The 15,056-nt window shown below is 41.6% G+C and overlaps 1 protein-coding gene across 4 annotated transcripts in view; it reads left to right on the top strand.

Moving 5' to 3' along the window:
- The window catches only part of FAR2 (fatty acyl-CoA reductase 2), a 155,822-nt gene that overhangs the window by 119,150 nt on the left and 21,616 nt on the right, over positions 1-15,056 (top strand). For all 4 annotated transcript variants that reach the window (XM_074589633.1, XM_074589652.1, XM_074589661.1 and 1 more), the window contains 4 exons: positions 1,311-1,490; positions 7,629-7,806; positions 9,188-9,232; positions 14,906-15,024. In XM_074589633.1, coding sequence (XP_074445734.1) covers positions 1,311-1,490; positions 7,629-7,806; positions 9,188-9,232; positions 14,906-15,024 — 522 coding nt within the window. The remainder of the gene's footprint in view (positions 1-1,310; positions 1,491-7,628; positions 7,807-9,187; positions 9,233-14,905; positions 15,025-15,056) is intronic.

Genomic DNA, 15,056 nt, shown 5'->3' with positions numbered 1-15,056 from the left:
AGAAGCCCAAAGCCTACCACGGAATGTGTAGAGCCACTAGATAAGGGAGGTGCAAAAGCAGTCCTAGAAAAGCAGTCAAGAAAGCAGCAACAGAGAAACAAAATGAATTGCTGGCATTAACATGCAGTACATTTAGGGAATTCTCCAGATGGAAACTGTGTTATATTGAAATATTAATAGATGCAGTTTAAATATAAATAGAAAAAATAAAGAGTAATAAATCACCCAGGTTAGATGATATTCCCTGAGAAGGCTAAAGGAACTCTGCACGTCTCAGCAGAAATCTATGCTGGGCCCATATTCTGAGCGCAATTCTGTTCGCCCCATCTCAGAAGGGATACAATCGAATAGAAATGTACACAGACGAACAACTTTCCTAAGAAGGGAAACTAACGTAGAAGTATTCATCCTGCTAGAAGGGCAGGAGGAAACAGAAATCTATAGCAAATGCTATTCTTTAATAGCAGCATGCTAAAAAAAATATTAGTATCTCTGGCTTTAAATATTGTGATCCAAACATTAATCATACTCTTAGCTTCTGTTTTCATTCATCTGGACTATTTACAATTTCTCTTCAATGTACGTGTTGTTGAAAGCTTCTACTCCCGGGCTGAACAGATTGCATATTCCTTAGCCTTTTCCCTTCTGTACAAGAAAGTGTCTTTCTTCCAGTATAAAGCATGCGAAAACGTTGAACGTCTGTTCACTGAGATCCATTGCAGATAGTCTCTAGGACAACTTCTAGCTATGCTGGGTGCTTCAAGGTCAGCCTTGCTAACCAGGACTCTTTGTCTCTTATGTTTATCAGTCCTCTTCTCCATTCCTTTGGAATTTAAGCTGTTATCTCTAATTGTGTCTTCTTTCAGTATGAATCTGTTTTTCTGGGCCCAAGGACCCTTTGCTGGTTACTGAGACCCATGTGCTTATCTGATTTAGCACTGGTCCTTTAAGGACCAGGTTGAATGGGGACAGTAGGAACCATAACGCCTCAGTGGTCGTGCATATTGGAAATATTTGTACCAGGGAGGGGGTGGCAAGTATGTCAGATCTAGAGATTTTAGTGAAATGTTAACTCTGATCCTTTGATTTGAGTGAAAATATTTTACTGAGTCACATTCTGTGGCCAGAACAGTGGATCCAACAGCATTGCTCTGAAAGCTGGTTTAGCCCTTTCATTTCATTGAAGCTTTCCGCTCTCATATGACCCCTTCTCTTCCCTTACTTCCCTTTTCATTATTTGGGGTTTGGATAATGCTCAGCTTTCATATATTCTTTCCGGTGAAATGCATTTTTTTGCTTGCCCTCTTTAGGCACGCCCTGCAACTGAATGCAATGGGCACACAGCGGCTTCTAGAACTGGCCCGGCAGATGCAGAACCTTGAGGCCTTCATCCACATCTCCACCGCTTATGCAAACTGTGTCCGGAAATGCATAGATGAAGTCATCTACCCACCCCCAGCTGAACCCAAGAAGCTCTTCGATTTAGTAGAGTAAGTAGGAGCTGCATCGCCTCTTCTGACATGGGTTTTGCTTCATTCTGCAGAAGACCTCTGAATTGTTCACGTAATCTCTCCACTGGGATTTTTGTTCGTAGTCGCTGCTATTACTCTATTGCCTTGTCTGCACACACCCATGCCATGAGACAGACCAAGGGAAGAGAGAGCTTTCGTTCTAGGTGGTTTTGAGGGGTACTGTTCACAGAATGTCATCCAGTAACTCCGCCCCTTCTGGGTTTTATCTTGAAACTAGCTTTACTGAGATTTTTTTTGAAAATAGAAGAAATAGAGACTCTGTTTTGGACCCTTTTTGTATTTGGAGAGCTGCTGAAGTCATGCTTTATAAATATTTGGTTGACCTTAAGAATATTTTTCCAAATACAAAATTGTTAGAAAACAGCATAAACCACAGTTAATAACCCTGTGATTTCGGCTACCTCTAAATTTTTTCACACACTGCTTATTTATAAGGACCGTTTGATTTCATGGGAGTCCAGCATTGGGTAAGTTATGTGCGAGAGTATTTGCTGCCAGGAATGGCGTTGTGTTGCTGCTTTCTGGTAGACTCAGCTCTGTTGCTACCTTAGTAAGAACTGAAATTTTTCATATACCTTACATTAATTTCATTATCTCTTCAGCTTCCCAACGTTATTTCCACTTATTTCAACAATGCCGTGGTATTAAACCAGAGTTATATGGGGATGAGTCAGAAATAGGCTGTTTTAGAGACTTCGGTGTGAGAATCCAGGACTTTGAGGGAACAACAAAAAAGCTTGTTTAACTGAATTTACTGAAATGAAGAGTAATTAAAAAAAAATTACAAAGTCTGCTGATAAAGGCCCCAGGACATCTTCCCCTTAGAAGAATTTTCCCACAGCTGTAACTTTGTTTTCATTTATTTTCTAGTGGTATTCCACTTTTGTGGTATAAGCAACTGACCTGTGAACTAGTAACCCAAAGAGCTGGTATAAAAATCTTTCTTCTCTTTGATTTAGGGTAATAGGAGATGAGATTAATTAATGTCCGCTAGGAGAACCACTGGGTCTTTATTTCCAAAAATTGTTTGTCTAAAGAAATAATTTCATTGTCTAAGCGCTATTCCAGAAAATTGGTACAAATCGGTGTTTTCTATTTGAATTTCTCCATTAGCCCATATTCTTGGATATGTTTACTTCCAGCTAGTAGTCACCTATCATTTATCACTTATTCAGCAAGTGGAGCATTGCATTACAGCAGTAGAGTGCCTGGCCCAATATCTCACCCTCAACCTGTGGATACTTTTTTGCAATCCGCTCCCCTTGTAGCGCCCCAGAAACCAGAAGTGTTGTAGGTGTTACGTCCTGTTCTTTTCTGATCTGTTTTTGAATGCTCTAATTTGTTTTAATCCCTTTTTGAACTTTCCGGTTCTCTGCCTCTGCAACCCCCCGTGGAAGCAGGTTCCAGAAGTTTACTAATGAGCTGCTGCGTAAAGACGAGTTTTCTCTTACCTGTTTCAAGCTGTTACACTAGTAGTTTCATTGCGCGTCCCATAGTTGTAGCATTGCAGTAGCTGCAGCATTTGCCCTTTTCCCTGCCTCTGCAGTTCTGTAAGTCTGTATCACATTCACCCTGGACCTTCTCTTCTGCAGTCTCAACCTTTTGACTATCTTCTCATAAGCCTGTGCTGGTTTTGGCTGGGATAGAGTTAATTTTTTAAGCTAGTATGTGGCTATGTTTTGGATTTGTGCTGAAAACAATGTTGATAACACAGGGATGTTTTAGTTATTGATGAGCAGTGCTTACACAGCGTCAAGGCCTCTTCTGCTCCTCACCCCACCCCACCCCACCAGCAAGTAGGCTGGGGGTGCACGAGAAGTTGGGAGGGGACACAGCTGGGACAGCTGACCGCAGCTGACCAAAGGACTACTCCATGCCATATCACATCATTCTCAACATACAAAGCTGGGGGAAGAAGAAGGAAGGAGAGATGTTTAGAGTTAGGCGTTTGTCTTCCCAAGTAACCGTTGTGTGTGACGGAGCCCTGCTTTCCTGGAGATGGCTTAACACCTGCCTGCCCATGGGAAGCAGTGAGTTAATTCCTTGTTTTGCTTTGCTTCTGCACACCTTTTGCTTTACCTATTAAACTGTCTTTAGCTGTGTGGTGCTTATTGGCTGGCCAGGGTTAAACCACGACAATGCCAACAGATCTGTCTCCTTGATGATTTCAGTTGCCGTTCCTCTCTGCCTTTTTTTAACTCCACTTGCTCCCTGAGGTGCAGGGGCCAGACAGAACTGCATGCAGTACTCAAGGTGGGGTCACTCAAAGTTTTATTTAAATAGCTTCAAAATGACGCCATTGGTCTTGTTCTCAGTACCTGATGATGTCCAACATTTCGTTGACTTTTTTTGTCTGCTGCTACTCATTGACTTGTAGATTTCACAGAGCTGTCAGCTGTGCTTCCAAGAGCTCTTGCTGAGCTGCAACTGCCAGTTCTGAGTTCAGCAGTCTCTAAGACCAGTTTAGGCAGCATTTCCCTAAATGCATTACCTTACCTTTACCTGCAGTGAAGCTAGTGTGACACCTTTTTGCCCCCTAGCTCAGTTTTACAATGTCCTTTGGGGTTCATCACTGTTACATTTCGCTGCCCCAGAAAGCTTGCCATCACTTGCAACTTTGGAAACAATTATTGCTGATGGCTCAGATAAAAAAGACTCCAGCAATGGACTCAATGCTAATCAGAAACATGCAGAATTGCCTGGCTACCCCAGAGGTGGCTGCTTCAGCCACTTCGTATAAGACACTAAAAATTTATTTATCATAGTTTGCATGTGCAGCAGAGAGGATGATGTTTGAAAGAAAGGTTGAGTGACAGAGGATGGGCTTTCAGATGTGTTCTTTGATATGTTTATCTTAGTTGTACGTTTGGTGGGGGTTTTTTAGTTGCATAATTAGAGATGGGGTTTCTTTTTTACTAGATTTTTGAATTTGTTTTACAGTTTTTCCCATGCCCCACACTCCAGAGGTTCACAGCCTTCTGGTACTTTTAGTGAGACAGAAGTCACAGCATGCTCTCAGCTAGGATGGCGTCTGTTCCTTTACAGCGTTTGCAGGTAGCATTATAATTGCTCACAGCAAAGACAACCACTGCCTTCAAAGGCATTGAAATCAGGTGGGCCTTGTTGAAAATCACTGTCTTCAGGGTCATTGGTTTGGAAGGCGTTCTGCAAATCAAAGGCAATATATGACAGAGATGCCTGAGGCTGCAGAGTGTGTGGAGAAGCAGGATGGGGAAAGTCCCTGTGATGTTGGGATGACATGATATAGGCAGAATAGGTTAGAGAAAACTGAGACTGTGAAGGGGGTTACTTGGCGAGAGAGAGAAGACAAAAGCAGGGTTGGAAGGAGATGGGAGAGATGCATCTTTTATTATTCACCATGTAGGTAGAAGAAAAAATATCTGAGTATAGAAAGTTTCAGAGAAAGGCGATTAACAGATATCAGAATATCACATTCAAAAAGGTAACAAGGAAATATAAACAACACTTGCCTTAAAGTACTCTCTTGCAATTGCATTAAGAGGCACAACTGGATGCAATAACGGATCCATGTGATGATGCTTTTTGCCATGCAATCGATATATGCTTATTCAGTTGAAATAGCAAGTAAGACTCCTAGCTGTTTCTTTTTCTGTTCTTATCCACCTATTATATCTCTGCTTTTTGGTATTTTGGTATTTAACCTGCAAGTAAAGCCTTAGGCCTAATCTGTGTAAACCAAAAGTCACGCTTCGAAGTGCTGCCAGGCCAATAGAGGAAACGTATAATCTGCCACATCAAGCCAGGTTTGCCTTAATCTAAAGCTGAGGGAAATCAGCTTTGAAGGGTGTGCTGAGGTAAGGAACACAGTGTGCGGTGAAGTGTGGGCTGAAGCAGAACTGTTTTCATTATTGCAGAAAGTGTAGATTCATCATCGCTTGGAAGAAAGAGAGTGTCTTCTTAATGCAAGGTTATTAACGCAGAAAGTTATGGTTTCCTATGGCGGAGTAATGTGGTGCATATATGTGGTGAAAGAGGAAGTTACTAACTGTTTCATTTGCATCTCTTGTTTCTATGGGGCAATTGCAGCAGCGAGCGAAAGCAGTGGCTTTGTAATTTAGCATTTTGAAATCTTCAAAGTAGGTCACGGAGGAGTAGGAACCGTTCGCCCTGCTGAACTGTCAGCTCAGTGCTCCTGTGATGGTAATGCTGGCAGATCAAATCGCCTGGTGGGACAGTACCTTTGAGACAGGCAGGAGCGTGGTCCTCTTGATGACCACTTAAAATAAGGCAGAGGCCTGTCTGGAAGGATGAGGGCAAGGGGAAGTTTCATCTCCTTGTGCTTCTGCACCTGTCTTTGTTTTGTGAGAAACACTAACCTATAAGCCCCTATTATTTAAAAATAAATAAAGAGAGTAGGAGGGAGAAGAGACTTGTATGCAAGTCTCTTTATTCTGAGCTCCTGAATGAACTTAGCCTTCCTCCAGGCTCCACAGAAATAGACATCTCCTTTCGGTAGGCTGGTAATTAATTACTGAACAGATTCAAACAATGGCAATTCATCTGAGACCCTGAGGAGGCTGGGTTCAGTGGCTGCCTAAACAGGCTTTGTAAATTAAGTCAATATTGTGTGCTGCATATAGCTTCTGTGTAGTTCAGCTTCATATTTTATGCTTAAACAATTTTTCTGCCTTGTTTCTGAAACATGGGACTAGGGTTACAATGGAAAGCATTTGTGCCTCCGTAGGCTTTTTTTATTTAAAAAAAATAATTTCTATATACTAAAAGCTCTCAGCTTCTTTTTAACTTGTTCCAAAACTGAGAGATTCACTGGATTCAACCCTCCCCTGCAAACTCTTTTGCAGTTTCAGTGAATCAGCGTTTTCTCATACAACATTTTTTGCATAATATTTCCATCTGTGTCTCATGAGAATGTTCTAAAAAGCAGTGTGCCGCCTCAGCCATCAGGTGTTTGCATGTTTAAGTTCATACGATCAAGGAATTCTGCAGGTGTGACGGTCTCCACCTTATTCCTCTCCCTTTGACCTCCACCTGTTTCTGAAATTCAAGCTGAAGAGGGGTGAAGTGAGGATCCTTGCAATGCCCCCGGGGAAGAACGCGCCCGTTCAGTCTGAACTGTAAGTCCATTGACTTAATTACAAATTGGATTATAGGAGTTAATCTTTGGTTCTGCGGTGTAACACCAGACTGCTGAAAGCCTGTCAGGGATTGGCAGCGGTGTGCAAGGCCTCTGGAAGTACAGCCAGTTCCTGTCCTTTAGACCCCAGTGCTGGCAGGACCGGCGAAGTCTTGATGGCGTGCCAGGGAAGAGCCTTTGAGCCTCAGGCCCCGCTGCAGCACCATGGTGGTAAGGGCCACTCTTTTAAAGGTATATATGTAACTACTTCTGATGGATTAGATACCCAAATACCTTTTAAAAAAAAAACAAAAAAAAACCAACAAAAAAAAAAAAAAAAAAACAAAACCAAAAAAACCCCACAACTCAGTGGGGGTTTTTTTGATTTGTTTGGTTTTTTTTCAAGCAGCTAGCACTGACAGTTTCCTAACTTCCTATGTGAACAAGCTGCGGGAAACCAGTAGGAAGGAACATGTAACACTGTAAATAAATAGTGCTACTGGCTTAATATCCCTGTAGTACATTTTTCTAGCTTTTGAGACTTTTGTAACGCTACTTGACTCAGTGACTGAAGGTTAACGAGAATCTCCTGAAACGTACTTGGGAGTATATAGGGATCATGTTGGCTAAGGATGAGCGCTAACTAGCGAGAGCGCTAAGTTGGAAAGCTCCATGAATCTGTAGACTATGGCTATATTGACATTACAGGTTTCAGTGAAGCATAAAGCACACATGAGATTGTATAGATACCCGAAGTTGAGCAGAACATCGTAGCATGAATCTCACCAGGGTTATTTTGCATTTTGAAGACAAAAGCAACGCTTCTCCCACAGAGCTGTTACAAATCCAAACCAGTCGTTCCTTGCTTGGTCTTAAATGGCTCTCACTTGCTTATCCTTTATTTCAGGTGAGGATTCCTGTCTCACTGGTCTTTTCTCTCTCTGCGTGGCGGATAATGACGTTCTTCTTATTTCCTGTAGGTGGTTGGATGAATCTATCATTCAAGACATCACACCCAAGCTGCTTGGGGACTGGCCCAACACTTACACCTACACCAAAGCCTTGTCAGAATACCTGATTCAGCAAGAGAAAGGAAACCTGAACATTGCTATCATCAGGCCATCCATCGTGGGAGCTAGCTGGCATGAGCCTTTCCCAGTAAGCATGAATACATAGCAATTCCGTGCTGAGGGCCCTTTGATACAGCTGTAGGTGCAGCACTGTCAGGAATCTCTCCCTACTTGTAGCAGTGTCCGCTTGAGAAACAGGTACTCTAGTTCATAGGAAAGCACATGGAAGAGGTGGAGGACCTGTGCTGGAATAGAACAGCAAGCCGCCTTTGGCACCTTCCGGAAAGACTCTTGTCTCCAAGTGAAAAGAATGCATTTAAGCAATAATAACAAGAGCTGCGATAATAATGGTGCAGAACGTTGGACTTGCAACTGAGTCTTAAATGCGGAGGATTGTGCCCAGACAGACAGACAGGGGCGTTTCTGTACAAGCTGGGGAAACACGAGATCTGAGGGTCGGTTGTAGTCCTGATGCATTCTGGTTTGAGTCTTTCCGTGGTCTAGTCAGACTATTAATGAGGTCCTCGTGGGCACCCTAGACCGCACATGGTCCTTGAAAGCATTTGATAACGTCATGTGCCGTTACCTAGTATCTCTGTCTTACGTTGGTAGTCATTGAATTCACTGGATTCACACTTGTGTGGGCCTGTTGCAGATACAAATGTCAGCCATGCAGTAATTAAACGCAGCTGTACTTTTGGACTGAAATAATTCACTAAGCTAAATATTCGGGTAGGAATAGTGTGCTCTAACACTGCAGCCAAATTGGAAAGGCAACATAAAGTCACCCTTGGCTCTCATGCAGCTTGAAGCATGCCAAAGATGGCTGAGATAGAGCCGAGGCTCTGGGCCAAGCTCCCCATCTCGGAAAGACAGAGCGAACTCTGTTAGATGTCATAAACTGTTTCAGGTCAGACTGCTCATCACTGCTCTTAACTCCAGCTCCCAAAAGTGGCAGTTTCCCTGTCCTGAAGTAGGATGGGATTCAAGAGTGGAGTGTTTTGATTTCGTTTTTTTGTTTTCCTTCTTTGCCTTAGAAATTTGCTGGAGTAACCAAATCAGTCTCAGTGACATCTGCATGTTGTATGTTGGAGCATGTATAACACGCTGACTGTTTTCAACCAGTGTGACAGCACCAACACACAGTAGTGTTTAAAACCAGATTTTATTCCTGTAGCCAAGTTATTGTAGGAAAGAAGTGCTTTCTAAAAACAAAATTGGATTCTGTTGTTGGTGGGTAAGTTGCGGACAGAATGAGGTATCATAGAAGGCATCCCTATTTAAAATCAATTAAGTACTTTGTACTGGTTAGCTTCCTGGCAGCTGTCCCAGATAGGCTGGCATCCATCTTAACTGGTGTCTTGTTGCTTCTTTGCCTACGACACAGCATTGTAGCCCTTTCACCATTTCGAAGCCCGCGTAAGCAACATGTCATTGAAAGAAATGGTAATCATTCTTCTTTTTTGCAGGGTTGGATTGACAGCTTCAATGGGACAAGTGGAATATTTGTTGCGGTATGTCTAGTTACTATTTCAGCTCCCCTTAAAGTGGAGTGAGAGTTACTAAAAATAGAAACTCTAAAGTTACTCTACAACTCCACTTAGAAAGCGTGTGCAAAAAAGGATCATAGCCGTTTTCTGAATCTGGTAGAAAGATGTCACACGCTTGCCATACATCTATATGCCTGTAGGACCCAGAAGACTGTCTACTTCTGCTGCACTCAAAAAAGGACATTGAAAGAGTATTCATGTTGTTGGTTCACTAAACGTGAATTGCAGTTCCTAAAAAGTCTAAAAATAAAAATACTTTTGGACAAGTTTTCGAAGAAAGGGCAAAAGATGCATCCTTGAAACTAGGGTAATTCACAGATGTCAGAGCTTGAGTCTTGTAACAGAACTTAATTTTCCAGGCCAGATTACCATACCATCAATACAAGGCAGTGTTATTTATCCTTTCATTTATCTTCATACGTATTGTTGCTAAGCCCACTGCTATAGTTTGTGACTGCTCCACATTAACAAAGATTCTGGGTCTTACTTGCCGTTGCTCTATATAGGATTTCTGCATGTGCAGAGTACACCTAAATCATGCGCATAACTATCAATTCAGACTCTGCCAGTCACATGGATAATTCACGGTATTCTTGCTTAACACTGGTGTAAATAACTAATGTGTAAACCGACAAGGAACAAAGCCGTAATTATTAATTAATAACTTGATAAAATATTCCCTGTAACAGGAAAACAATCATTACAATTTAACAGATGAAAACTGTAAAGTTGCATACCTTTTCTCCTGGCTTTTTTTTTTTTTCTGAACTAAGATTCCTGCCTTAGGTCTATTTGTCAGTGCGTTATGCTGTATAGCTGTGGGAAGATATATTTGTACATGTATGATTTGTCCAACTTGATTACTTTGTAAAAACTGTATTGTAGTCAGCCTGATGCAGTATATAAAAGGATTACTAGCCTACAATCATAGGAGAGGAGAATAAAATCCAAGTATCATCTCATTAAAAAAAAAAAAACTCATTTGTACCTGAAGTAGAGCATAAATAGAAACTGTTACAGTTACTTCTGGAATCCAAAGGAATAGTGAAATTAGTGGGTATATCCCAGCTCATGCTTTTATCTGAAACCCCAGTTACACATTTCAGAGACATTCAAAAGCCCCCAAACGCATCACTTGTGTTCACAAAATGTTATTAGCTTCTATTCATCTTGCAGTTTCTTTAAAACAATTGTCTATCAACCTTTTACTCATTGCCGACCGCTCATAAAGCGTGTGCTGCCTCTCTGTTCTACTCCCAGCATCTTGTGCTGTTTTCTGTGTTCTTTCGTGATTCTGTTGTCATCACGATAAAGAAAGGGTTTGCAGTCCCTTAATTTTGCAGATCCATTCCTTACGTTTTCAAGTGACAGTGATGTACTTTAACTTTTGTAACTTTCTAACTTCTGTAATGATATCCATGACTTCTGATATTATTTTTTTTATGTTTACTTTTGAGCATTAAAAATGTCCATCACAAAAATTTGTCCAGAGTTAGTTTGCAAGAAAGATGTTATGCAAAAGATTTCCATTGCATTGCTCTTCGTTCCCCACAGGTGAATTAGCTAAGTAACAAATTCCAGCAGCTAGCTGTCCTACCTGTATCTTATGCCAGTGCATTACAAAACACAGGCCAAATTCGTATGCTTTCAGCCATGTAAAAAACATGCCAATCAAATCTTTTGTCATTTAAAAAGCATTATCTCCCCTCCTTTTTTCTTTTCTTTTAATCTAAAAAACACCTAATGGTTAAGTATTTGGAAATTACGCCTATATATCAATCTTTTTTTAATAGTGTCCACTTTACGATCTTATACTAGGTCTTGCGTATATTTTTATATACTTATCTTTTGCTACTGCTACCACTAACTAATATTTTCTATTCTTCAAAGCAAAAAATTTCTAGCCTTACTGAATGCAACAGCAAACCTAATGGTGGTTTCAGTCAAGCCAGATTTTGCACACAGATGCCAGCCTGTATCTTTATCTCCACATTAACTCTATGGAAAGCAAAGATTTGGAGATTGGAGGGTCCCTGTAGTAAATAACTTCCCTTTTATATAAAAGCTTTGACTTGTACTGAAATAGTTTTAAAATAGAGATGGCGTTTTTTGGTTCAGGATTGGAGCTCTGAGGTTCTTCACTATCGGAAATGCAGAGACCGTGGAAATTTGTGTCATCTGCACTGAGTTCTTCAGTGATGAAACAGGACAATTTGAAACGTAACTATATCGAGACTTAATCAAGAAGAAGACAAAGATCAGAGGCTGTAGGTCCAGGGTGTGGAGACCTAAGTTGTTGTCCATGTCCCAGTGGCTCTTTGGCCCCGCAGACAGTGGTGTTGGCTGGCATCAGTCAGGAGCAGAGACTGGGATTGCCAGAGCTGACAGACACTGTTTGTCTTGTACCATCTCCAGTTGCCTACTGGACTTAGTTGGACTGGTACTAGTTATCTGGAAGGGAAAGGTGTTTATTATTAGGGAGTCCGAGAAACTTTATACATGGTTTGAATTAATGTGCTTAGGTATGGTGAATGGGTAATTCCTGTTTGGTGGTTTGAAAATTAACCCTTGAACATCCGAATTATGCATTAGTTTGATTACCTGGAAGTTGTGTGATCACAAGCAGCTCTCTCGGCCAACTATTTCAAAGTGTATTTATTACTCAAATTTCTTTATTTGCTTTAATTAAGGATGGAAAAAGCAAAAGTAACGTGGTTTTGTGTTTGTGGGGTTTTTTTAAAGTCCCCCCCATACTTAAATATTCACTTTCAACTCTTAATCCATGCTCATCCTATATGGAGAACAACCCCCAGATTCAGGTTTGACTCAGATGATCTTTGGGACCATATGGTCAGAATCTGAACTCCAAACCTTGCAAAGATTTATTTTTTTTCTTTTTTTCCTCCCCCCTCAGTCACCACTCTAATATTTGAGTCTGATAATTTCATTTCACAAATAGATATATTTCTTTTAAATATTCATGAAATACGGGAGTTCAAATTGTTCTTGATAGTCTCATTATGTTTCTTTCGCCTACAGTTGCTCCAGCTGCTGTGGAGAGAAGCTTTGTTTGTTGATTGAAAAACAAAATGAAATTAATTACATCTCAGCTGGACTGTAATTGAGGCATTTTTGTCTCAGTGTTCCCGTATTACATGTAAAGACCTTCTTCCCTGCAAGGCAGTGAAGCTGTAGGGCAGAACCATGGCTTAGTTCATGTTCTGGAGAGTGACTGGCCCCAAAGCGCTTCAGCTGGGAGGCTGTCCAGAAACGTCAGACTCACAAATGGTTTTGGAGGCTTCAGCTAAAGTAGCTTCTGTTTCACTAAAGAGAATAAAGTCAGCAACTACAGTTGCAGCAACTACAGCAATCTACAGCAACAAGTAGAAATCAAGCCATACCTGATAAAGAAGTACCAAACCATTTCCAATGTAAAAAGCAACTTAAAACTCTTAAACCTGAAGTCTTTATTACATACAGAATATATAAAATATCTAATTCATCCATGTGTATATGACCATCACATGCTGCTCTGAATACAGGCAGCGTGTCCATCAAACTTCCTAGTTTTGAAGACCTCACAGAGGTTCTCTAGTGTACCTGTGAAAATGTGATAGTTGATCATATAGTGGTCTCTAGTGGGCATGGGTTCACAGCAGTGGGAAATTCGTAGCTGAGCTTGATTGGCTGCTTTGGTTCTTTTTGCCTTTTTTTCCCCTTGAAAAATCAGTAGTAGGAACAAAAAAAAAATAATATCATAGTGATGTTGCAAGTAAAGGTTTTAATGTCTAAGCATAACTGCAGTTCAGCATAGGGCAGCAGAGGTTAACTGCATGGCGTGGGTTTGAGGACGATGTTTGGAGTCATGTGGGGAAGTTTACGTGGTTGCCTGAGTCCGGTTTTCTATGATCCCTCTGCCAGATGCACCAAGGATGAGGTGAGACTGCTCAGAAGTCTTAGTTCATGAAAATTAAATCAGTCATAAGTAGTATTCCCTTACTTGCGAGCTGTGAAAAGTAACAAAACCATCTGATTATAGAAGGGGAAAGGAGAGGGGAGATAAATAGAACAAAATAACCCAGATAAACTCCCCCAAAAAGGGATGTGTAATTTCTTAAAATACACCAATGACCAGTAAACAACGGGATGTGCTTTACAAGTTAATATCAAATCTTAAATGCTTTTTTTATCACATCTTTCTTCTCCCCAGACTTCAGGCAAATGGTTCTGCACAACCAGGCATGTCCTGTCTAGTTGCTGTAGTAAAACTTCATCTTTCACAGCTGGAGAGCTATTTCATCATGAAATATGAGTCTCAGGTTAAACGAAAAGGAAAAAAAAATAAATGCTGTAATATTTTCTTTGCCCTGACACTTAAATATTTGTGGATCTGTAGATCATATTCCTTTGCCCCTTCACTCAGTCCCTCCCTCTGGTTTTGCATGGATCGAAATTATAAGAGCTTTTTTACTTCCTTGCTTCACTAGCACTTTTATCTTCCCAACGCTTTCACTGGGTCCTCAGCTTCTACATCAATCTCAAATTCATTGCATTTTTTTTTCCCATGTTAGATAATTTGATTGCAACCTTGACTTTTCCATTGGGGGTTTCTTTTTATATTTTCTCTCTTAAGCCCTCATGCCTGACACAGTATGTGAAGTTCCTTCACCCCATTTCACCTCCACATTTCTGTATTGCTGAATCCTCTCTGGTTCGGTCTGCCATGTCAGTTTTTAGAATCATAGAATCATTTAGGTTGGAAAAGACCCTTGGGATCATTGAGTCCAACCATCAACTCCACTCTACAAAGTTCTCCCTTACACCATATCCCTTAATACCACATCTAAACGAGTCTTAAACACATCCAGGGATGGTGACTCCACCACCTCCCTGGGCAGCCTATTCCAGTGTCTGACCACTCTTTCAGTGAAGAATTTTTTCCTAATGTCCAGCCTAAACCTACCCTGCTGCAGCTTGAACCCATTCCTTCTTGTTCTATCACTAATTACCTGTGAGAAGAGACCAGCACCAACCTCTCTACAGTGTCCTTTCAAGTAGTTGTAGAGAGTGATGAGGTCTCCCCTCAGCCTCCTCTTCCTCAAACTAAACAGTCCCAGCTCCTTCAATCGCTCCTCATAAGATTTATTCTCGAGGCCCTTCACCAGCTTCGTTGCCCTCCTCTGCACTCGCTCCAGCACCTCGATATCTCTCTCATATTGAGGTGCCCAGAAGTGGACACAATACTCAAGGTGTGGCTTCACCAGTGCTGAGTACAGGGGGACAATCACCTCCCTTCTTCTGCTGGTCACACTATTTCTAATACAAGCCAGGATGCCATGGGCTTTCTTGGCCGCCTGGGCACATTGCTGGCTCATGTTCAGCCGCTTGTCAATTAGAACCCCAGAACCCCCAGGTGCTTTTCTGCCAGGCAGCTCTCCAGCCACACTTCCCCAAGCCTGTAGCAATGCATGGCGTTGTTGTGGCCCAAGTGCAGGGCCTGGTTTCACAGAAACCAAATAATCTTGTTCAGCCGGTGTCAGGCTTGAAAAGTGCTAACGTGACTGTCTGTCCTCTCTCCAAGCCTATGAAATCTTACCATGGTCTTACTGTCAGTGTCTGTTTTCCTTTGTCCCACAGGCGGGCAAAGGGATTCTGCGGACCGTCATCGCCAACAACGAAGCGGTGGCAGATATGATTCCAGTAGACGTCGCCATCAACCTCACCCTTGCGGCCGGGTGGTACACTGCTGTGCACAGGTGGGAAGGCACTCCTCTTTCTGATGGACTTG

Source organism: Larus michahellis, chromosome 1 (genome assembly GCF_964199755.1).
Source record: "Larus michahellis chromosome 1, bLarMic1.1, whole genome shotgun sequence".
Taxonomy (NCBI): domain Eukaryota; kingdom Metazoa; phylum Chordata; class Aves; order Charadriiformes; family Laridae; genus Larus; species Larus michahellis.
This window is presented reverse-complemented; position numbering and strand designations above follow the sequence as displayed.